General features: G+C 35.8%; 1 protein-coding gene across 1 annotated transcript; it reads right to left on the reverse strand.

The window, feature by feature from the left end:
• Positions 1-119: 119 nt before the first annotated feature.
• On the reverse strand, positions 120-26,543 carry NRBP1_1 (Nuclear receptor-binding protein). Its single transcript, XM_051208050.1, has 16 exons — positions 26,177-26,543; positions 25,960-26,139; positions 25,796-25,925; positions 25,686-25,759; positions 25,419-25,644; positions 19,357-19,558; positions 18,170-18,486; positions 17,646-17,912; positions 13,525-13,553; positions 8,161-8,672; positions 6,508-6,674; positions 4,463-4,655; positions 3,052-3,175; positions 1,394-1,683; positions 626-956; positions 120-535 (listed from the first exon to the last, which is right to left on the reverse strand). The coding sequence occupies exons 1-11, from the start codon at positions 26,480-26,482 to the stop codon at positions 6,596-6,598; spliced, it is 2,322 nt and encodes a 773-aa protein (XP_051063993.1). The 5' UTR covers positions 26,483-26,543; the 3' UTR covers positions 120-535; positions 626-956; positions 1,394-1,683; positions 3,052-3,175; positions 4,463-4,655; positions 6,508-6,595.
• Positions 26,544-26,864: the final 321 nt, after the last annotated feature.

A 26,864-nucleotide genomic window follows, 5' to 3' on the forward strand; every position in this document is an offset into this window, starting at 1 on the left:
ACAAAGACTAGTGCCGTAATTATAGTAGAGATGTGTGCTAGATTTTAACATTATTTTATAATGAGATTCTGAGATTGTTACTATTCAAAAGATAGGTAGCTATATATGCACACAATTGTATATTGCACAATTTTCGAATCACATTTACGAAATGATTGTGGATAATGATAATAATAAAAATTACAATATTAAGATGATACGTCGTTTGTTAACGGTGCTGCTTGTTGCATTTCTTGAGTTATAACAACTGATCCTCTATCGGTCGTTGATTGTGGATTAAAAGAATCAATAGACGGGATACAGCCAGTATCTGTATTTTGATTGGCAGATGAAGTTGACACGGTTGGTATGCCAACTAAAGGAAAATGTATGCCATGACAGCAGGTAATGGGAGCACCGCGAATATGCCTATTTGAACATGGCAAAATTGATTTTAAACATGTATTAGTATTTCCAGCAACTGACGTGTTACTTGTACTCACCGAGGTTGTGGTGGGGTTAGGCAACGATTGATTTGCTGCATTAGTTTGTGCTTCTGTAATAAAAAAAAATACATATTTGAGATTGCTTCATGTAGCATAAATTAAGTTAAATGCATAATTATTAATAAAATCAAATAGCTTACGTGTCGTTGCAGAAAAATCAGAAGTACGCGGATCTGTAGTAGTGGGTGAAGAAATCTCTGCAACCACTTGTGTATTCAATGAATCTTGTTTGTTTAATTTGCTTTGATTTGCTGATATATCAGTAACTTCGAATGAACCTGTCGAAACTGTCGGAGTTAACCATGGAAATTCGACACAGGGTGGTAATAAGGAACCATCTACAGAAGCTAAACATCGACAAGGTTGTCTGCTCCGCCAACGGCAGTCATAAGCAATTAGTTCTTCAGTTGACCGATCATCATTAGGGATACCAAATCTAGCTTGCAGGAATCCTGGCCAAGGAATGTTATGCTACATAAAAAAAAGAAATTTTATGGATGGGTCATACAAGAAAATTTTCAATTTAATATTTGTTCCTAAACTTCAGTGTGTAAAAAGGCATACAAAATGTGTAAGCCATTGAATAGAGCTTTCATAACATTCTTATACTGTGTATCATATCGAGTCATTAAGTTAAACGATCATTGATACTCCAAAATGGCTAGAAGAGTTATTCGAAGGACATTTATAGCACTATGCAAAAAGTAATACTAAAACCGAATGATATCTATTCTAAAAAGATAATTTGATCACCCCTGAATGCTCGTATAAACAGTTGGACGAATTCTATATTGATTAACATAGCATTATGATAGATATAACAATTAGTTGTAAACTAATATAATTTAATCACCACATATTACTAACGTTTGAGTGAGTGATATAAATTAATAATTAAAATTACTTACTTGTAAATGTAAGTCTAGGAGAATTTCAGGAGTGATTTTAGCTTCATTTGCAAGAAACTCACGGCAATGATAGCAGGGAGAGATTAAATAAGCTGGTAAATGAATTTGATGTAGATAATCATGCGTATCACATAAAGCACAATATGAATTACGAGGAGCAAGTGAACTGACATCCAGAAAAAGTGCACTGTTCGGATCATTTTTAACTTTTTGTTGTTTCCCTGGATCTTGATTCTCTTTTGTCCCATCTATATCAGATAAACCAACTGATACAGGACATGGAGTTGGGGCTGTGATTAATTAATGAAAAATAAACTGTTACATTTTTCAATTCCGTAACAATGCTGTAATGAAATAGGTGTCATAACTTTACTGATGTATACAAAGAGTACATACCATTTAAAATATATTTAATTAAGTAAAATTAATGAAAACCCGTGTAGTTGTTTGTAAGCAGTCAGCTGGTAGGTTTTGTGTAAACCAATTATTGCTGTACTGTTACAGAAAAAAGGTGATTTATGTATCATTACCGACTTAACTTACTTTACACATTTGAATATAACAACGCTACAACACCTCTAGTTATTAATATTTCAAACAGCTAGTTGACTAAACCAAGACGTGAAATTCTCCATAGTTTGATATTTTAGCTCATCTGATGAGGGTGGGGGAAATCAGCTTTCTGATTTGTGCTAATCAGTAACGCCTGAACACAAAATCATCTGCAAGTATTTTAGCTATTATTAGATGATTTGAGGATAACTTGTTTTACAACAATTTGTGCAATATTTGCATCAAATTTAACTAATGTTACTAACCAGAAATATATGGTCACAGTTTTGGAAAAGTACATCACCCATTAATACATATGTATTATTAATTCAACTCAATAATTATTACCCAATTTTATTATCTAGGCTATAATATTTATACGTGCGAATACCAACGATAACGTTGGTTTTAAATCTGTGACTAAATTTCTATGTAGGTCACTTGAAAAATATTTTATGTGCGTTCTTGACCACTATTATTTACAAAGTCATTATCAGTAAGCAAGTACATATGATCAATGAAATTTATTGAATTATAATAGTTCTGTGTACGGATAAATGTCGCTGAAGAATTATTGAGTAAGCATTATCATTAAAATTTCGTAAGACACAATTCTGAGATATAGTAATCGACTTTTGAATAAAAGTAATTGAACCATATTTGCACCAATGGTGTAATACATGGCAGACAAAGTAGACAGATCAATAAACTATTCAAATTCAAATGTATTGAACTAAGAGCTACATGTATTATAAGCGGATAACTGATATATTCTATTTGTTAAGATCAATTACCAAATGGTTGAGTGACAAGTGTATACACTACTGATTAAATATGATTTATGCTAATTATCAAGTAAATGACTACAACCTTCCAAGTGTTTACACACATCACTGAATAATCGGTACATAAACGTCGATATTTTGGTGACCAATGCATATAGGAGGAATATACTCGAAAATGAATGAGGTTAATAACTAATAATTAATAAAACATTTTATTTATAATCAATTTACTGTAATGGATTGAAATAATTAAAAATTTATTCAAAGAAAGTTTAATTAAGTCAGTTGATGAAATACGAGAAAAGTATAAATTAAACATACGATCTTGCGTTTGATCTGCACGTTGATGCAATTGAACCTGTGTAATATGCTCAGCACAGGCTTGTACTTCATTTGAAATTGGTACATGATTTTGGTAATCTATCGATCGAATGTCACCTAAATTCTATGTAAATAAAATACAAATAGAAAATATTGAGACAAAAAAATATGTAGACGATAGAATGATAAGAAGAGAAATTTGATTTACAATAAGAAGAGGTATACATCATATACAAAGCTAGGGATAATGGACTATTCAAACTATGCATTTTAGCAAAAAGAATTTAATATAGACATAATTAGAATAATTTTGGATGAAATGACTTTTAATTAATTAATCATGTTGAAAAAGCATTCAAACAAAAAATTTAAACTTTGGATTCAACTTAACAAATATTATAATTTTCTAAAAATTACCTGAAATCCAATTCACTGGTAGTGTATAAACTATTTCTTAGTATTTTGCTATCTATCCTGGTAGAATATTGTTTCTTTTAAGGAATTGAATGCATAAGATTATATACAAGTATTTAAAATTCACTGTCAAGAATAGCAGTAGTGATGTTAACAATGAAGAACTATATATTAAAAACTTTATTGTCATCTTTTTGCCATTTACATGCATGTGAACAACATAAATCAAAATAAATGTACCCATATCTGCCGCCAACAAAACTTTTTATCATAAATTTTAGTGGTAACACTAAAATTTCAAACTACCTGATTGGGATCCCCGTGATTATCACAACCAATAATGGTTGGAGACGTTGAATGATATGGCACATAATTGGCCACAATCGAACAGATTTATGCACTCTTTGTCCTTCTTTAGATCTTGAGTTTAAAAGTTATTTGATAATTTTTATTTTGCGGATTCGTTCTTTTTTAGAATCATATTGTTTTTGACCAATCTTTTCTGCTGATACTGATTCTCTTACTACTTCTACTATTATAATGCTTGTCTTGATAACTTCATCTTTCTGTGCTGATTTCGTGTACTAGCTTGGACTGATGCACATATATGTATCAAGTTCTATGTTGTTCATGACTAACTGGACACTTTATCAGTTGTTTAGGAGAAATGATCCTCCTGATAATTACAGTGACAAGATTATGGTGTACATCATTTTCATAAAAAGTAAAAATGTACGCTAACCGTAAATTCAAAACACTTTATTCACTTAATACAATCTGTATGAAATAACTTATCTAACAAATATATTTTTTCATTTACTGACTATTAACCTGAGTACAAAAATGTATGTTTGAAGTTTTTGTTACTTATATAAGTAATTAATTATGTCATAATCAATAAGAAAGTAAACTGTAAGAAGTTTCAGTTGTCTACTGTTTCACTTTTATTAAAATGCCATGATTCGTAAGAAAGTTAACTGAAAAATAACAAACATACTTGATCATGATTACTCGAGACTGTATGTCCATTTTCATTATTCGGTGTAGCTGAAGATGAATGTATTGAACTTTTAGCTAACCCTGAATCTCTAGATGTTAAACGTTCTTTTGCTTGTTGATGAAGGTGAAGCGCAACAAGTTTTTCGTGCAGTTCAAGCGCGTCGAAATTGCTCTGCCTAGATGCTATTGGACTAGAATAGTAGAACAAATGAAGATTATATATATAATATGCATCACTATATATTGTTCTTTGGAAAACTAGAAGCTCTGTACAACTTAACTTGAGATAGAAAGAGTTTTCGAACAAGGATTAATCTTCTCTTATTATAAGTGGATACTGAATATCGACTATCCGTTACATTATCACATGAGTACCAACTGAAATCCTGAACAGAACAAATGTTTGACGTTTTTAGGATTATCAGATTAGTATGTACATTACGGTAATCGTCTTGCTCTATAGTTAACTACACAACAGTGATTTTAGCCAAAAAGAAATTCGAAATATTCTTCTAGCTGAAAAACATTTTGATAAGTGAATGAAAGTCATAATACCGGAGTTCAAGTTGTCTTGCATTCCTAACAAGTAAATTTCTATACCACGTAGATGTCAGTACCAAGGTTTGAGTTGACAATTTCAAATAACTTTAGCATTGGGCGGGTTGTTCTATACCACGGTTGCATTGAGCTCAGTCCAATTGTCATTGTCAACAGTATTCCTCTTCATCCTCATTTTATTATGGTTTTTCTCCTGTTAGTTCGTTGCTCTTTTAATATGATGAATATTTATTTTACTGCCATAGATGTTGTAAATACGTTTTTATATCCGATAGATGCCTGCTTAACTCATTCATTTTGTTTTTGTCTCAGTGAATGCTAAGAGCACGATCTGTATTTTTTATTACTAGAAGGTAGGGAGAAGAGAAGGTGAATAGGGTATATTCGAACTGAAGCGAATGGTTTCTCATCCCCATAAAGAACCTATATCAATGCTAGAAAATGTCATACTACTCGTGAATTCGTCAAAATATATATGAATATGAACCTTTATAAAAATGTCTACAACCCATGCCACCTTTTCCCATAATGACCATTTAAACTACACAGCACAACTCTGTCCCGTCTTCTAGCCAAAAGACGAGTTTACTGTGCAGCAGTTCGATCCATTCTACTTTATGGATGTGAAACATAGCCATGAAGAGTAGAAGATATTTGTAGTTTACTGGTATTCGATTATAGGTGTCTATTAAAAATATTGCAGGGGTATTTTGGGCCGGTGGAGTAATCAATCACTAGATTAGGAATATAGTACTAGGTAAAGAGGGGAAGCCGATTGATGAGATAGTAAATCTTTATCAACTGAATAGGTTGGGACATGTGTTACGCAGCCCAATCACCACCTACCTTGACGGGCGATGTTTTCTGATGCAGGAGCAGGATAGTAAAAAGCAATGAGCTGTCAAGCCAAAACATGGCATCAATCCATGAAGCCACTGACAATTGGACTTAGCCATGTTAATAGGCACAAACTACTTGGTTGAGGTTCGCGTGATTACCGTAACCACTGGTTAGAGACATGGCTTAAAATCGTTTGCAATGATGCAGGCGCACCCATTCTTTGTCTTCTCCCAAATCCTGAAATTCTAAATTCCTCATAACTTATTTTGTTTTTATTTCGCTAATTTATACTTTCTTTACGAGTCGTATCTCCAATTCCTGATCTTTGCTGTTACCTCTCATACTATTACTGCCTCTACTATTCTGGGATTTGACCTGATAACTTGATCCCTCTGTGCTAATTGGGTATGGCAACTTGAACCGATGTGCATAAGTACAGGTTCTAACTCGTGACTGATTGACTGTAATATCAATTGTTGTAAAATTATATTTCTTACCTATCTTCATATGACTACTCTTTAATTGTATGATTCAATGTTATACAACGTAAATACAAAACTTTAGAAATAAAAACTGTCAAACGATTTCAATGATAATAGCATACACAATTTGATATATATTAATTGATTGAATTGAATAATTTACCCAGGAAATTGAAGTTCACCATCGATAAGAGCACAGTTATGTCTTGCTAAGGCAAGCAATCTTACAAGATTAGAACGATCGACCGGATTCAAGCACCGTGAAGCTTCGAACAGATCAGCAACACGTTCATAATCATGCCATTCATTATCAAATACTTGTACATAAGTCTGTAGAAAAAGAGAATAGATGCAAAAATACTATCAATATTACTTAGAATCAAATAAATACAACGTCTTCAGAATGGCGTTGTAGAGATCGTCGAATTTCCATGAAATTATGAACTGATCTAAGTTAGACCACTACTGGATTGATTGAAGTTAAACACTAACATTGTTGGATGCCGAATCAGAGGTGTAGAGATTAAAGGTTCGCGTACGAAATCGAAGGCCCTGGGTTCAATCCAAGTGTACAGGACCGTGGACGCGCGCTGCTGAGAAATCACATACTGGGACGAAACGGCCGTCGAGGTTTCCAGTGGTGACCTAACACTTATGATGGTATATGGTTTAAATGAACTTCGACAATGATTGTTGTTTGTGGAAATTGATGAATGAATTTGAGTTTAAAAGATTCAGTAAAACTATAAAATAACAACTAAATTGATCCTCTGTGTATACCGATGTAGAATATTAGAGTATGTATAACTTTGTTTATAATTATTGTAACTTTAGACCGTTAGTAGCTGATGAGAAATCATGATATATAGTCACGAAATCGACTTTATTCTGCTAATCTTGTTCTTTTAGCTTTGTTTAAATTTATCAAGGGGTCAGGATGTATGAAAGATCCCATTTAAAATATACTTAACACAACTTCAAAAAGAAGCACCAAGATTATTTTAATAAATTATTTATAAAGTCATATGCACACTGCAGCATAAAGCCATTTAATTTTATAGTATAAATTGAGCGTTTCCTGAACATATGTGGTGGACGAAGTAGACGACGTTTACCATTTGTAAGTCACTCTCTTTGTATATATATATAATTTATTATAATGACAGCTCGACTTTACGTTGTTGTGGATTTGATGCTAGTTCAGTTGTCATCTTCAGTACAGCTTCGTAGGGAAGTAGTTCCAACACTGTACGATACCGAGCACGCGTAATATTGCACAATCCCAAAATGAGGCAAAACAAATGTGCACATTGGTCTCTTGCTTCGCAGTTGATATTAATCAAAAATTAAGAATATTTTCACACTGAACAATAGTTTCGATGCTAACTAATGAACTGCTTTTAAATAGATGCCCCAAAGTTTCATTAGGAAACCGTGTGTACTAAGAAATTAATTAAACCAGAGGAGAAGACGAATTTATATATATGAGAAACTCAGAGAGTCTATGTATGATTTTGAAACGGGACGAGTTTTACAAAATTGGCAAGTACTAACATTTATCTAAAACTACTGCATTAAAAAATGACGCTAGTTAAATTTGTTCAACATGAACCATGTGCCATCAGTGACACATTTCATTACCCTTACTATTTTTGGTAAGCTAAAGAGAGTCATGAGTTTCATTCAATTGGATAATAAACGACCTAATGATAATGATTATGAATACTAGTTTTTCTGTGTGAAATCATACATACATAAACTTATGAAAGTATATACACTATACGTTTTGTAAAATATGGTGTCACATACATCTTACCTCCCTTTTAAACGATCTTCAACAAACCACATTTGGACATAAACTTGCCAACGGCCGGCTCCCACATACAAATACTGACAGTGTGTAAATAAAGCTGGATGGCTTGGTGCACGTTCTGGTGGATTAACATGGACTGTTTGCGGTTCATAGCGTTCAACCGGTTCTACCACACGCTTTTCATCATCATCGTCATCATCATCTTCGTTATCATCGTCTTCATCTTTATCATCATCATCATCATCATCTTCCTCATCAACCTCACCGTCATCATCTTCTGGTCCCGGGCTAAGATTGTCCTGTTTATCGGATAATGTGAAGTCTTCAGTTGTTTTCTCATTTACAGCAACAGCTTCACTATTATTTATTACTTCTTTCTGTTGAGTGTCAATGACAAAATCGAATCGTTGTTCACAATTCGGAGATATAAGTAGAGATTTATTTTGTTTTGGTGATGATAAACAACCATCATGTTCATCAAGTACAGATATTGTTTGACCATGACCATGGGATTCCTGAGGAAAAATAATAATAATCTATATAAAATTCTAGGTGAATGCATGATACATAAAGAATTATCAGTCTAATCTATTTTCGAATCCAATGGTGGTGCTAGTACTATGGATTTTTCGCTTCCTTGTACTTTCTATCATTTGTTTGATTGACCTATGGTTACATGTAAAATATTTATCATTAAATGGCATGTTATTGGGTTTAAAAATTGTAGAACTTGTCAAAAATGTTCAATGGCTCGAATAGCTACACTATATATACACTATATAAACGAAATTAACAAGGTGAACAGTATAGAAGTAAAAGTGATAGTAATGTCTATGACTGTGAAAGAGAAGCAGGAATGAATGACCGGAATAAAAGTTTAAAATGATACCAAAACTCAAGATTTAAAAACAAAGAATAAATGAATTTATTCCTCTGTGGCTGGTTTTGAGCTATTTTCACTCAACATCTCGAACAATTGGTTATACTTATCACATGGATTCCCAACGGAAAGTTCTCATCTTCACATATGGTACAGTTCAAAAAGTCATAGTTTCGTCGAATATTTATTTCGATGAGATATTTAAATGTTCAGTTTTATAGCTGGTTAACTAGGTCGTAAATGGTGTCATAGCAAAGTGGCAGTACATGAATGTAATGACCACGGATTTTGTAGAAAATACTATGCACATAACGCTGTATATTCAAAACTTTTTGAGCCGGTACTTGATAATCTGGTGCTTAACAACAATCTATTTACTCTTCAAGGACCACAAAATGCGCATCATAGTCAGTGAACGTTTTTGAAATAAATAAATAAACGAAAAGTACATAAATTATCAGTATTCAGGTAAAGATGTCTAGGTAAGTATTGTATATTTTATTCAATGAACAGTTGTTTTAAATTTACGCTTTTGTGTGAAGAATTATACAGAGATGAATTTCTATTGACTATTATCATACGATTTATCGTTCTTGAGTTATTACCAATTTCTTAGTAACAGTGTCTCACAACCACGGTCACCTTTTGGTTTGATCCTTGTATAATTGTTATTTTCTATTTATGGTATGACGCGGTCTGGTTTGTTTATATATAAACTCAGTATTTCTGAGATATATGATTCGTATCGCAAAGGTTGACATTGGCGTTATGGACTAGACCGGCTGGTTTAGGAAAGAAGCTATTATCTCGGTGAACCAATAGAAACTCTAGGCTACTCGTATGGGTTCATGCGTCATTGGTTTGGTCGTATAAGTCAGTGTCTCTAACTGTCGATTGTATCGCGTGATATAATTAATCGAGTATAAAGATATAACAGTCGTACTGTTAAGGGAGACATTTTTTGAACAATGGAGGATTAATCAAATACAGTATTTCAAAAATTCAAATTGACAAATAAGTTGGTTTTTAAAAATATATATGAAATATGGCTAGCGGTAGAACCCACGACGCACACTTCTTTTTATCTGGAACTTGTTAGTTGGATGATCACACTGTAACACATACTGCACTGCTTTAACAATTAGATTCTTTCTTTTGAAGAATGATGTTATTCGGATACATTAATGTATAGAAACTATGCAACTATATAAACGAGCATACAATGATGAAAAGTCAATACTTGATATTTTAAACACTTTCTGAATTGACAAAGAGTCCTAGAATTATGATGGTGAGACAGAGAGAATACAGAAGTACTAGATGTGTATTTTTATTGCTTAATACTGAATTAGTTTCACCATTTAAGCAACAACAAAAAACAAAAACAAAATATTTAGATTTATAAAAAATAATAAAAACGTGAAACAGATAATGCTATTGAGATAGAGTCAGGACAGATATAAATTTAATGAACATGATAAGTAAAAAAAAATAGAGTGTGAATAATCAATGAGATTACATAAAATGATAGTTATAATACCTTTTATGTACAAACATACATATAAAATATAATTGAAAATATTGATCACTTTATCATTGACCCTGAGGTAAAACATGCAATCCATGAAACATTGTTCTTTTGGTACTTATAGTAGACCGTTTTGAAATAATATGCAACTACATGTATACACAGTCTTTATTTTGTCAAATGATAACGTCTGTGTTTTGTAAATATAGGTATATAAGTTATTAAATATATTTGACTGAATTCTCAGATGAATTCCTACTTTCGTAAAGATTTATTGAACCCGATTGGATGAATAGAGAATGTAATTCAAACAAATAAGATTATCTCATATAATTTTACAGCATATTTCTTCTTAGTTAGTAGACTGATAGTTACTGATAATTTAAAAAGAAAACTGTGTTAAAGGATATTTTACATCGGTTTCGAAAAGGAGTATGGGATATTGGAAAGAAGTGAACGGTTATATTGTTTTATTTTAGGATTACGCATTAAAGTATAACAGTCAAACTAATTTGAACAACTAACTTTTATTTAAACTACTAAGCCTAATTAATAATTCACAAAGTAGAAACAAATTTATGTCAGTCAGTTGAGTAAGTTTCTAGATTAGGTTAACTTAAAGACACTTATCATGAATTAACATTAAAAGATGAATCAAAGTACTATATGAAAGAGATAATTTTTTCAAAAAAAAACTTTTAACTTCGAAACCATGTAACATTTCACGTTGTACAGTCGAACCATAGGGTGAATAACATTAAAAGTAAGTTTTAAGTTTTATTAATTTACATAGAGTTCTAAATTAATTTCAAATCATTCTATCCTAAAATACAATTTGTTTAAAAATCAATTCCGTGCCTAGTTGTATACAGACGATGAAAATGAACTCATTCGACTTTGGTTGTTATAAATCACATTAGAATAGCTGACTTGATGAAGAAATAAAACTGTTGTTAAGCATATGATAAATATGAGTGGATGTGTGGCGCATATATATGTGGTGCCCTCTTGTACCAATATTTATGTGTTCAAATAAATAAATAAATGAGTGGAAATAATGGAGAAGTAAATTTTGTGCAGTATTAAAAGTCATTCATTGTTTTTCAAAGAAGTGTTCAATTGTTTTTCTTTTTGAAAGAAAACTCTCTCGCTTATTTTCGTTTAAAATATGGTGAAAAGAAATTATACATGCGACATGTATCATAGCAGTAAACAATGAACAGTGAGCATGAATAGTATACATTGTTTCAATTGACTCTACCTATTACCGATGAGCCAAGATTAGCATACAGATAATTAACCATAGTTTTATTTGACAAAAAAAGACATACATTTTAGGTTTGCAAAAAGATTAATTATCAAATAAAATGTATTTATACTTCATGGATTTTATGACATTCAGTAATTTCATGCACTCGAAAGTTGGATTAAGTGGGGCGATCAAGTACAACTTATGGAGGTTAGTGGTAATGGATTGGTGGGGTTTCAAAGTTTATCTTACAGAATAACATCTGAGCAGTTATGACCTGGAAACAAATATCAATAGTTTATAGCCATGTACATAGATTTATGTGTTTGTATTAGTTATCAAAGTTTCTAAATTCGCTTCACTAATCCAAACTACCTACTTCGGTTTGATTAGCCGAATAGTATCACTAGTACTTACTACATACGGTGTGGCTAAAGGATGAATTCTAATGAAGTTAATTAGTGTTTTTTTTCTTAAATCGCAGAATATTACCATCGAAACCGGTCAGAATATAAAAGTGACTTATTATGTAGTTTTCAATTTAGTTCGGTTAAACGTATACCAATAAATCATAATACTAAAATTTTGTTAATCATAATTGAGTAACCAATAAACTAACTGTTGTGTATATAGAATATCTGACCTGATATATAAGTCATAAGCAAAGCAGCATTTGACACAAGTGTATTGATCCAGGTAGCTACACCATATCAGGACAGTAATATGAAATTATCAAGAAAAATGCGATAGATGTAGTAACAGTATTAATGGCAGTGGGAAAGATTAGGTATGCAAAATATGATTAGAGAAAGAATGAATTTGTAGGATGAAAGGCACAAGTAATTTAAAATAAAGGGAAAATGTATGTGAACCATTATGACTGATTCTCAGCTATATCACCCAACGTCTCTAACCAATGGTTACGACAACCGAGCAAACCCTAACCAGATATTCTGCACCTAGCTATAAGGTTCAATTCAACTGTTAATGATTTCATGAATTAATGGTTTGACAGCCTCTACCTTTATTCTAACCCGCTCCTACACTATCAAACACAGCCATAGATTATGTGGTTGGGCACATGTAATATGTATTCCAACCCACTCATCAATTGATTTGACATCTTTATCTAGTCTGATATACAACAGTACAACTGAATAAACGAAATCGCGTTTTGTTATTTAAGGACTGCAGAATTTTATGGGGCAACATCAGGCTTTCGAATAGATTCACCTACCTTCCAAGTATTTTATAAGGTTGAAGTCCCAAACCACTACATTAAAAGACAACAATGATATAAAAACAGATGCTTTGGTAAACAATATGAACTTTATATGCAAAAAATATTGAAATATCACACAATATAGTGTCTTTAGATTTATTTGAAACAGCCTTTTTATAAACAAATTTACATAATAAACACTTTTAGCGTACATAGATATCAGCGGAGAGATGGAACATAGCTTCTAATCAATAGATCCCAAGTTCAAAGCCTATTTCAATTACTTAGGCTTAAAGCAGTCAGGTACCATTACTGCTCCTTAAGCAACTGAAATGCCCCTTAAAGACTAGTTCATAAACTGATATACTAAGTAAATGACTTACATCCAAATAGATGTGTACGAAACCCAACAAAAACGGTAGGTGTATATATATGAAAGTTTAGAATAAATCAAGAGGGAAAATTAGAAAATACGATTTGGAACTTACACTTTCATCTACATAGTCCAAAGTTGAAGCTGGTATAAAAAAAAAGAAAAAGAAAAGTAAGTAGTATATCTTGGGATACTTAGGAAACAATAATAATTTCACACTACTATGTAACGTAATAAATTATCAGAAATACTACATTTTTCCCATGCTCTATCAAAATTTTAACTATTTTAGTCAGTTCTAGAATGACAGGTGTCAAAATGTTCCATGTGTTATAACTTGTGGCCTTCTGCCCTAGTAATATATAACATAATGATACCGCTATTTAGAGAATAGTGACTTATCGACCGAACCAATGACGCATAAACCCATACGGGCAGTCCAGAGTCCTTATCGATTCTTCTTCCTGTCTAGCCCTGCCTGTTGAGTTCAGAACACCAATTTCAACCTCCGCTATACGAATAATATATTTCAAACATACTGGGCTTATATACGAGCCAAACAGACAACATCACAACATAAAATAGAAAATAACATTTGTACATGATCTAGACAAAAGTGGTTGTGGTTGTGGCAGACGGTAATTAATAAACTAGGCACAACTTAAGAATGGTAAATCAGATAATAATAGTCTATAGGTCAAAATAAAGCTTATAATAAGAGGAATATGAATGTACATAGTTTAATTACCTAACAATTATACAGTAAAAATATATTTATAGTATTAGTCCATAAACAGACCCAACAGTTACCATTCATAATTCTCGTCGGGACATATCACCCTGAAACTGGCTTAGCCAAGCCGACATTTTCGTATTTATCAAGTGAATGGTTCAATCCTTCTTTGAAAATAAAACAACCAACCATTCAGCTTCTTTACCACTTAACAAGTGCTTCAGTTTTTAGTAGGTAAATCTGAATTCAGTTGTTCCAGGTTCCTATTAACTTCGTATATTTCCTAAACCGATCCTATTGTGTAATCACCTAAACCTGGTAATTTGATATCAAGAAGCCTGGCACAAAGTGTTCTTGGGATAGTGGTATTTCAGACACTCCGACTCAATAAGCCAAACGTATGATGTATGAGGTTCACGAGCATGAATTATGTAGTATATGGATTACGTTGTGTGGTGTGTGGATTGATGTGGAAAACACTGCGTAAATTGTTGAGTTTATGCAGAGTAAATAGCTGATAAGTAGGATAAACAAACATACAATCACACATGGAAATTGTGCGTGGACAAAAGCTCATAATTGATCATATGAATAGGCATAAAACAACTAGTAGGAACAAAATGATACATTTAATTGTCACACGAGTGTCCTAATCTATAGCTATTCAGACTAATGTAGGTGTATGCTCTCAATGTTCAAAGTGTATAATATAAGGCAGCCATATGATTTTGAAAACAGAATGAGGATAACGAAATGTCCAGTCGTACTACATAAAACAATCGTTAGTAGCCACTCAGATATCACTGTGAACATACGCGATCATTACCATCGATCCGATAAGTACTAAAGCCTTTCTCACTAACTGAACTACATACCTCCTTTCAAATGCCTGGTACGCCGAGTGGGGAGAGTCCCCGCTCTCCTCTCGAAATGCTCACATAGCCACGCGTATATAGCCTCTGCCAGGGAAGTCCTACTCATTGCCTTCTCGTGGCGGGGGTGTTGTTTACGAAAATGAGAGGACGAAAAATGTCCGGCGCTTTAACCGGATTCCAAACCAATGCACATGGGCTCCAGTATCCTGAACCATGGGACTGCATCTCCTCACGATGCTCCACTGCCTTGTGGGTTAGACCATTAGGTCGAAGGCTGGGGTGTGCCCCTAAAAATAAACCTGCTTCGGTTTGGGCACCAGTATGCGCCCAGCACACATGTCGAATGAGATTGTGGCGTATATGTATTTGGTGCCTCCTTGTACCAATATCTATGTGTTAAAATAATAATAATAATAAATAATAATAATACACAACAGCGCAATAACTTGAGGTCAAGATATGAGAATATGGCTGGGAAACTCGTTACTCTACTGAATAACATGATTGACACCGTATATTTATTTTATTTATAACGAATTTTAGTATAGCGGAGACCAAAAACAGAATGCAACACAAAGATGAAATGTTATTGTGAAGGAAAGAAGTAATAAGAGAGACAAACAAGAATGGTATTTCATCAGAGCATGATTTCGCTACTGAGTGTGAGCGATCCTTGAGAAGCAACAGTGACCGAATAGTCACCGAACATTCCCAACCCGAAGAGGTCTGGTTTCACAAGTACGGTGCAAATGTGCCCTCACAGACACGTAAATTCAACATCCTACGGACACACTAACATCACTACAGCACCAAAAATAATCCAGTGTCATACATCACTGTAGTTTTCCTTACATACAGATCGATCTCATAATTCACTTACACAAATATCCAGATATGTGAACTTTCAGACTACTTCCAATGTTTCACCAAAACGGTGAATGAAAGCGTAAGCTCCTTTTAATCATTTGAAAGCACCTTGCATTTAGGTGCAAAGTACAATCTATACTTAATAACACTAACTGCCAACTGATTGAGATTTGTACACCATGTATATTATCGCACAATACGACGACGTTATGCGTATAATTGAAGTCAAAAAGTCCTTATCCTAGCAACACATACTACTGAGTTCCCCATCTAAGGCTGTTTCTAGGATGTTATCGATGGTGAAACTGAAGAGGAATTGTGAGACTCAGAAATCAATCAAGTACATTACAGCATGATCGACGCTGCTGGGGTAACAGTTTAATTGTCATTTGAAGTGGTCTGTCTAGCGAAGCCAGAGACCGAGAGGAGAAATTGCTTTAATACGGACACGGATCCATCAATGGGAGTTGGAAAACCCTGATTCCAAACCAAAGGGGACATGGGCTTCAGGATCCTGAGGAGACAAATGACGTACGAACGTATTCTTGGACACCGGCTAACATACGACCTCATCTCCAAATGTTGTTCCACTGACCTGTGAGTTAGACCTCCAAATCAAAGGCTCAGAAAGTGGCAATTTAAGAAAATAAAATGCATAGGTTTAGGTACCCGTACAATATCCCAGCTCATACACAAATTTAATGACAACTTGTGTAGCGCATACTTGGGTACTCTTTTGTACCAATTTACATAGGTTTAAATAGATTAAAATAAAGACCGTTAAGATAGGACGCAACTTTCAACAAACTACTGAGAAAGATACCAAAGCATTTGGAACTATTATACAGATAACTGATGTTTAGAGGCGTTGTTAATGAAAAATTATTACGGCTGCTATACTTGACAGTGAGTTTCGGAAAATAACGATTACAGAGGATTGAGGTTATAAGATAATGATAACACGTGGTACTAGTGATGAGACGGGTGGGCCCAGTTCCTTCTGAAAGCAAGAGATCAATCGACATTTCTTGTTTGCCTACACTATGTGATGACACTTCCTCTAAAAATCCTGAGATACTAACCAGATTACTACTTATGTTTTTATGTTTGGAAGTGTAACTAGGCAGCCTAAGAGACAACTGTTTAAGGTCATTTATACATGGTTTTTGAGAAAATTGTTCTTATTTATCCTAAGAACATTTTCAGTTTTCCGACCTGAAGTACGGAAAGTCCCTAAAACAAAGGGGGTGTTATTCTGAAGGTGGTTACTTTTGTTTGTGGAAAACACCATCAGTGGAGATGCTGATTATCCTCAAGAAGCATCATATTAATAAATATCAACATTCAAAAGATACGTTTACTCACGACCTCAGATACGTTGAGTGTAATAATATATTAATTAAACATATTTTTAACTAACCTGGCTAGCATGGAAGTGTTTCAGATAACAAGTTTCAACAAACATATACCAAATGGTTGTTACCATAATAGATAAGGTCTAGCACCATGTAAGTGTAGTAGCTAAGTTTACGAGATAGAATGCTCTGAGATCGCTATTTGTGAGGGTTGGAGGTTTTCATATGTTTATTATTTCATATCTAATAATTTCTCACACAAATAATCCTCAGTAGACGCAAGACATCGGAACATCCGCACAGTAGTGACTATTCTACAAAGAATGCTTCCATTTGTAATTAAAATCCTAAGAAAAACTCATGGTATTCAAACAGGGTGTAAACAAGGAAACTAAAATATTCTTACCATAAGGTTTGTCGGGAAATTTAAGATCTGCGTGACCCAATTCAAATGGTCGAGGTGCATTCACTGAAGGCGCTGCTTTAGACAAAGGGTGAATATCTTCATCAGTCTTTGGAATAAAAGCTACACCGATTACCTCACCAACTGAAGTTGAACAATCATTCTTTTTTAAGTCATTATCAATCACCTTAGATGAACAACTAGAATCGATTTGTGACATATGGTTAATTGGATTTACTTGGGATGCATATGTATTGGAGGAAAAGCAACCTAAAACGAAGCCGCAAACAAGGTTTATAGGATTAAGAATATATTATAGGTCACTATTGATAAATATGAAGTGAGATATCACGTTATGGTGAAATATACGCATTATTATTACTGATATATTCAACATAACAAAGAAGCTACTAGAAAACTTTTCAAATAAAAACATCCCATGCATGTATATGTAGATAATACTTATATAGAAAGCTCTATAAGTGTCACCAACTCAACAAACAAAGTAGACAAAATAACCATCAAACCTTTTGCGGCATCTTCAGATTGCATAACAACCAGATCCTCTGGAGCCAACTGCGAGCCAATAGCTAAATCTGTCATTTTTGATGCAGTAGAGTTTTTACACGAAGCGCAAGCACTTGGAGTGGCTGATGTACAAGAAGAATTTCCAACAGAAGCAGATGGATCGTTCTTGACAGTACCACTTGCATTTGACAGATTACTTGTAAGGCCGTTACTAGGAGGGAACCCTGAGACTCCTGAATAATTGAGAAATGTACTGTCTTCCTCTTCTCCTTGATAAGCATCCCAGTGGCATCCGAATAACGGATAGAATCCATTTCTAACATTGTTAGTACAAAAATAGAGAATAAAATATACGATATGAAAATATGAGTCATGGGGAAACTTGTTGATAAAGGGTTTTGAGGAAAATAAAGTGAGCTATAAGTGGTTATACCTTGGAGAAGTGGTGAGACTAATTTCATAGAGGAGACGAATAACAAACTGTTAAGGACAAAACAGCTGATCGCTTTTTCTAGCTTTTAATGGTACATTATCATGTCAGATTATCATACTGCTTTTCTATTAAATCCTAGCAGTAGACATCAACACGAGTTTTGATAAATACTTTCAATGTCATTTGGCTCAATATTATATAATACATCCACTATTAACCGGGGAATCCTCAATAAATACTTTAGCTGAGAAGTGTTTACTACTCTTTTGCTACTTAGTAAATGCGCTGAACAAAACTCTACTCTCCTTTTTTAGTAAAAACTTTCACCATTTCATTAAACTTGAATATCATGAGTATAAACTGAAAGCTGGTTTTTTAGTAAAGAATCTTAGACTGAGGCCGATAAATCCAGCATTTTTGGTTTAGTATGCAGTCTAGCAATAATCACCATGGTAATTTATGACAGTATTCAGTAGTAGTAGTCCCCAGCAATGAACGTTTCAGATGTTCACAGCTAAGCAGTTCTTGTAACTGTTCTTTGATCTCTTCATAGAGTCTCTGCTTATAAAAAACATGATAGGTGTGGCCTGAATTACAGATACCTGTAGAGATTGACAGTTTTCGAAATGAAGTAACGATGATAGTTAAGTAATCAACTAAATACCACCATGTTTCAAATTTGGAAGTTCAAGCAGGACAAGTAAGCAGCGGTTGTGAGGAAAACTATTAGTGAAAAGAATACAGAAAGCTTACTTGACGTCTTCAAGGTATTTGGAGGTAAGAGTAAAGTTTGATCGAAAATCCTTCCATGACTTAGACTTGACCACATCGTCATGTGGAAAATGAACTTCCATAATAACAGTTTCGTCCTCGTAACGATTGAGATAGTCCTTTAATAGACTGACAAACCCTGTCGGTTCATTCGTACCGCCATCCTCATTAGAAACGGAAATCACTTTGAACAAATGGATACACAGATAAATACACAGTAATTTACTGACTGGCTCAATATTTATAAACAATTAAGGAAGTTTACTGCTAATATCTAACTTGCTTTGGTATGAACATTCATGTATTATCATATTCTTTTGTGAAATAAGTGGCTTCTAAACAAACCATATGCTATACACTTTTAGTATTATTGTGAAATGATAAGCAAAAACGGAAATATCTACATGGATCAACAACATAGTGTTTCATTACAAACCATTCTATATAAACAACCTAAAAAGGATATACTGAGCACCCAAAACAACTATGAAATACTATTTACCAATATATAACAAATAAGTCAGAGGTAATTCCGCGATGGTATATGTCCTGGAAATTACAAACTGAGATATCTCATTTCAACTGAAAATGGAAACTTGGGTAATATTTTGATTTCACTGGGACAGTGACTGAGACTGTACCTAAACTATAGCAGCTGTTGCAGCTATGATGTTACCAACCAGATCTGATTGCTAACTGAATCTCAGTTGGCCTTTTATTTCACGGCAAACTGTTTCTTACTAAGCTTACCGGCCAATGGTATTCCGACCCTAGTTAAAATAAATGAAAACCAAATGATAAAACGGTAGATAGATGGTTAATTAGACTATCATATATTATCATCGTTCACCACGACGCATATCTTGTTTCTCAATTTCTCTGTAGGTACATACTCAGCGAATTAGAGTTGTTCAAATCTAGTTGTGAAAACAATGAAATGAGAACTGATAGTAAGGAATGTTCTTGATTTTTCGAATAATCTATGAGAACAGGGTAAAATATAGTAGTTCTCTAATCTCGTCCCGACCGAAGCTGCTACCTTGACGCGGTGGTCGGGCTTGCCTATCGTGATGACCCAACCGAGCTATATTGGCTGGAACATATGTTCCTGTAGGTTCTACCATGCCAGGCAGGTCGATTGGAGAACGGTAAGACTAAAAGCAGCAACTCAAGGTCTGAGGGCGAAGTCGTACTGCTGACTGTAGAGAGGTGTGACAGCAGTAAGGTGTTTCCCTCGGACAACCAGCATGACAGCGATGCTGCCTTTCCACAAGGAGGGGTGCGGTTAGAAAAGGTCGACCCTAAAAATGTCACACCTCACCTTACCTCACGGATTTCCGTCTCCGGCGGTAAGGCCCTTTGAAGAACGGAGCTAACACGTCAAAAACCTTCCACAGAAAGGCCGTGCGCGACCGGCCTCAAGCAGTTGTCCCTTGGGTTCTGCGGTCACGCTCCCAGGTCGTCAAGACCAACACTAATCCAATTTCCTTTTCAGGTTCCTCAAGAAATACCCTTCCACGGTGTGGGCAGCCGGGAAGTGACATCAGCCCTCATACCCGTAACAGCACACGAGACCAAGTTGGTCACATTCAAATCCTTCCTACACCTCCTAATACCTCTCTTATCTCCATGACTAACCCTCCTCACGTCCCTTTATCACCTCGCACCGCTAGGGCAAACGATTCGAGTACGTGGAACGCCATTCCTGGTCTCCTGAAACCACGCTCTAAACTACACGTAGGAGCTTTTAACGTACGAACACTTTGCCAAATAGGACAGCAGGCTTCCTTAGCTAGAACTTTAGAATCTCGCGCCATCGATGTGTGCTACGTCTCCGAAACGCGCATACAGGATCCAAGTAGCGTCATTCATTTGACCTCACCATGCCAAAATAAAGAACCGACTCGATTTACGCTTCGTGTATCTGGAAGCCCTGATTCTGCTTCCCGTGGCCTCGCCGGCGTAGGTATAGCATTGAGTCCTAGGGCAGAACTAGCTCTCTTAGACTGGATCCCAGTAGACAGTCGTTTGTGCGCTGTCCGACTGAACGGAACAGTAAGAATCTGGAAATATAGGGACACTCGTCGTTGCCTCTTCGTCGTTTCTGCCTATTCTCCCACTGACTGCAGCTCAGATGATGTAAAAGATGAGTTTTACAGAAAGCTTTCCGACCTTCTCCGAAAAGCTAAGCGCTCGGATGTAGTAATAGTGGCCAGTGACTTTAATGCTCAAGTAGGTAAACTAAGCGATAGGGAAAGACACCTAGGTGGATCTTATGGTGTCGTGGCTCAAAGAACAGATAATGGCGACCGTCTGTTGCAGCTATGCTCAGATAACCGCCTGTTCCTTGCAAATACTAACTTTAAACATAAGGAAAAACATCTTTTAACATGGCGACCCCTAATTCGTCCCAACGTTGGACCCAAATACATCACATCGCTATCAGGCACCGATGGAAGGGCTCGATAGAAGACTGTCGCTCATTCTGGAGCACATGCTTAGATTCAGATCATGCTCTAGTGCGAGCGCGTATTTGTCTGCGTCTTACTGGACGTAGGAAAGACGCTGCAAGAAAACCTCTTGGGGCCCTACTTAATGATAGTCAAGCTAAGAGTATCTTTCAGGAACAACTAGAAAAACAGTTAGGCAGCCATGTATGTGATGCCCACCCTGAGGCAGCATGGAATGATATCCAAAAAGCTGTGGAAACAGCAGTGATATCTGCTAGTACGGTAAACCACGAGGTTAGGGAGAAACACTGGATCTCAGCAGCATATATCGCACTGATAGATGCTCGGAAACTTATTCCACCTGGCACTGAACATAATGAAGAGCGGAGTCAGCTTAAGCGCAAGCTGAAAAAAAGCCTACGCAATGATCGCGAACAGTGGTGGGTAGCGAAAGCAAAAGAGATGGAAAAGGCAGCGGCAATAGGTAATAGCAAACAGTTGTTCAGACTTGTTAAGGAAACCGGTATTAGGAACCCGACCGTTAGCGAAACAATCTCAGAGAAAGATGGACATATTATTCATTCTCAATCCAGGAGATTGGATCGATGGGCAGAACACAAGGGATCAGTTCAACCGGCCTTCAGCCACACTTCGGTTTCCCACGATCTCCAGTCAACCTGAATGGCAAGTTAATCTAGGTCCTCCGTCTCTTTACGAAGTTGAAAAAGCTATAGGAAATCTGAAACGAGGGAGAGCAGCAGGCCCTGGCAGGTTTACTCCTGAGATTTTTAAGGATGGTGGTCCAGTATTAGCAGTGAGATTAACTGAGGTCTTAGGTAGAATTTGGGAACTAGACGTGATCTCATCTGACTGGTCTCAATCACTGATTGTGCCAGTCTATAAGAGAGGGAAAAAGTTCTCTTGTGACAATCACTGAGGAATCAGTTTGACTAATATAGTGTCTAAAATATTAGCTTCAATAATACTTCGACGCCTAATCAAAGCTCGTGAGGAGCAGATTAGAAAAAACCAGGCCCGTTTTCGACCTGGACGTGGTTGTATAGATCAGATATTCACACTACGTCAGGTTCTAGAACACAGACACACATTCAGACGCCCCACAATGGTAGTATTTCTCGACCTTAAGGCGGCATTCGACTCTGTTGATCGTGAGGTTCTATGGCAGTGTTTGTCACTGAAAGGAGTACCAAAGAAGTACATTACCCTTATAAAGGCTCTCTATTCGAACACAACTGGTCGAGTGAGAGCTTATGGCGAACTGTCATCAGAATTGATTACCTCAAGTGGTGTTCGTCAGGGCTGTCCACTCTCCCCATTCTTGTTCAACTTTGTGGTCGACGTACTTTTAGAGATAACACTCTCCTCATCTAAATTTACAGGGGTTGAACTTGTACCGGGAGGTTCACTTGTTGACTTAGAATATGCTGATGACATAGTTTTACTTGGTGAAGACGCTGACAAAATGCAGTCTTCTGACCACTCTAAACAACAATGCAAGCATGTTCGGGATGCGATTCTCTCCCTCGAAATGCAAAGTGTTGCTTCAGGATTGGGTTACATCGACACCCGAACTAGTGATAGGGAGTGAAGTAGTTGAGTGTGTCGACCACTTCACTTATCTTGGAAGTCTCATCAGCCCTTGTGGTTTGGTGTGTGACGAAATCTCAGCACGGATACAGAAGGCTCGACTAGCTTTTGCCAACTTGCGTCATTTATGGCGTAGGCGAGATATCCGTCTATCAACCAAAGGACGTGTTTACTGCGCAGCAGTTCGTTCCGTCCTGTTTTATGGCAGTGAAACATGGCCTGTAAGAGTAGAGGATATTCGTAGGTTACTAGTATTCGATCATAGGTGTCTTCGAAACATTGCTCGTATATCATGGGACCATCGAGTAAGTAACACAGTTGTTAGGAAACGGGTACTAGGTAAGGATGCAAATCAATTGATGAAGTAGTGAAACTTCATCAGTTGAGATGGCTGGGACACGTGTTACGTATGCCCAACGACCGACTGCCTCGACGTGCTATGTTCAGTGGTATAGGAGTAGGTTGGAAGAAAGCTAGGGGCGGCCAGACCAAAACATAGCACAAGTCCATGAAGTCACTGACAAGTGGACTGAGTCATGTTGGTAGGTGTAGACTACCTGGTTGGGGACCGCGAGATGATAGCAACCGATGGTTAGAGACCCTGAATGACATGGCTCAAAATCGTTTGCAATGGCGCAGGTGCATCCACTCTCTGTGTTCTCCCAAATTCTAATCTTCTGAATTCTTCATGTCCCTTTTTCCTCTTTCCAAATTTATTTCACTGGATTATACTCTTTAAATAACATCTCCAAACCCTAATCTTCCCGATTACTGCTTATACTCTTATTACCTCTACCACTACGGGATTTGAATCGACAACTGCATCTCTGTGCTAAGTTGGTGTGGCAACTCGAACTGATGTACGTACGTACGAAGTTCTACGTTGTTACTGACTGACTGACTCTCTAATCTCGTAAACATTTTCCTTTCTGAAACGGGAATATTAGAATAGTTTTTGTGTTGCGTGGAAACAGTGTGAAAGTGATAGCGAGCTATTGAAAAGTGCGTTTGGACAGTTGAGGCCATTCAGTCAATAGCCACATCTTCAAGCACCGTTTTCAGTGGTATGGTTATATTTTAAAAATGATGTCCTAGCAACTTTTACACCAAGTGATGTTGTCTAATAAAAGTATAAAAATGGTCAGGTTATACGTTTATGATACCACTGAGGGGCAGAGAATAGATGTATTGGCCCACAAATCCCTGGGTAGAATCACAGAAATGATTGACTTTAGACATCTTACATAGTTTGCAACAATCCTGGGTTCTTGTAGTCTGCATTATCAATTAGGTGTAGTTTTGACAAAGAAAACTTGTTGTTCGAGTAGTAATCTAAAATATTATTATTGCTGGTAGCATTGTACGGTTATGCCACATTTATTTATTCACAAAACTATTAGCTAGTTTCATCTGACGAATCTCTTGTTGACTCACTATACCTTTGACAAACTTGACTTAAACATGACTTAGTACACAATAGTTGGAGACGTTCGGTGGCAAGACTAAGAACTGATCGCAATGGCAGATATGCACTCTTTATCTACAACCGGTTCCCGAGTTTCAAACTTATTTTATGCTTTTCATTCTGCGGGCCTATTTTCTCAGACATTAATTGCATATGGACAGTCTTCCAAACCATACACTTAGTGTAGAAATAAGCGAAGTATATTAGAATTCAAAATGACAAGTCAGGGATCTTAAAAACACAAACTACGTATGTTACCCTATACAAAACTGTCTAACCAACATATATTACGTTGGGGTTTATTCACAAACTCACGAATCAGCCTTCTGCTGAACTATGCATGATACAGAGGATGAGATAACTGGAGCTAATGAGGTATAACAGGCAAAAAAATACTTAACAGATAAGAATGTTATGATATGTAACAATCGAAAATGTATCAGGGTTCGATAGTACAAATTGACAGATAGAATCTATGTAAGCACCATGTAATACATCAACATAGTAAGACCAAACCCTACTTGAGTTAACAATCATTCTGGCCGATAACAGTTTCAAGATTGGCACTTCTGTAACAGCAGGATGACTAAGCAATCGCTTGATGAGACATTTTGTTGTGGACCCAGTATCGAAGCACGCCTCAATGAAGCTTTTTTGATTATTGTTGTCCAATCGCGAAATCATTTGTTGATATCTCTCAGTTAAGTCCAAATTTGGTGGAAATTCAGTGGGTGTCCACACAGCAATCTAAAGTTATTTTAAAAAACATGACCTAAATTTTTGTCTACCTCCAGAGAGACAACACCAAGAGAATATACATCGAAAGCCTCAGACTTTTGGTCTAGACATTTACCAAGAGCAACTAAACACAAATAGTTAATGAAGGATTAAGGCTTACACAATCCGACTCTCAGGTTTCCCGAGTTTTGATAGTATATTGACTCCTTAGTCAGATTACCATGAGCAACACCAAGGCGGTGGAGAAACATCAGAACAGAGAGGAGCTGACCAACGTGTCTGTTCCATAGCTACAAAGATCATAAAAGCGGTTATTATACTAACGCGGTTATTTTTCGCAGAATTGCACAAAAACTGTTTTAATGTACACTCATCGAGACGCTCAGTGATGAAGACCAGCTTGCGCGGTCCTTCTTCTGTCTTTGACACCCAAGCGTCTAGAAAACGCACAAGAAAGGGATGGGAGTTTTTCTTCAGCTTTTTGATCAAAGAAAGGTATCTATTCTAGTATCTAAGATTAATACTGATCAACGATAACTACTTCTTTATCAGTTTTCTTCTCAGGTAGAATACATTCGTTCCATATGACTTCCTTGCCAGATTTTGGTTCTATTGCGACGAACGCATTGTCAACTCCTTCGATTTGTTTTGGGAATCGTTTATTTCTTTTATGGAAACGGCTGTTGTGTGACTTCTCCACAATTTTGTCTTCCTCTTCCTCCTCCTCTTCTTCTTCGTCCTCATCTTTTCTATCACTAATGTCTTGTCGTGAAAAAAATTCACCGGTATTAGATAGTTCTGATGAAACTTCGTTGTCCTGCTCGATCTTTTGATTATCAACCTCCATACATTTGAAGGTAATTGACGGAACTTAGAAAATCCCTCTCTAAACTGACCTTAAGACGTTGATGGTCAAATGGCCTTGGCAGCGAATAGGTCATCATAATACGCTTCGACATCAGATGGCCAAATCTCTGTGTTCCTATTTTTCCCATGTACTTTGAATGGTTAAAATTTTGCCTCAAATGATTAAGGCACTATCTAAAGTATGACGGTGCTGTTTTTCTGCAATGGCTTTCAATCATTAATTGTCATGACTGATGTTTCTTCCAAATAAACCAATTTCATCCAAAGTATAAAAAGATGTCACTTTCGTGATGGTTTTCGTCTGTACATATCTGCACTTTGTGAGACTTTCCACCTCTTGCATATAATTACTTCTTTTCCAA

The sequence above is a fragment of the Schistosoma haematobium genome (genome assembly GCF_000699445.3).
Source record: "Schistosoma haematobium chromosome Unknown HiC_scaffold_365, whole genome shotgun sequence".
Taxonomy (NCBI): Eukaryota; Metazoa; Platyhelminthes; class Trematoda; order Strigeidida; family Schistosomatidae; genus Schistosoma; species Schistosoma haematobium.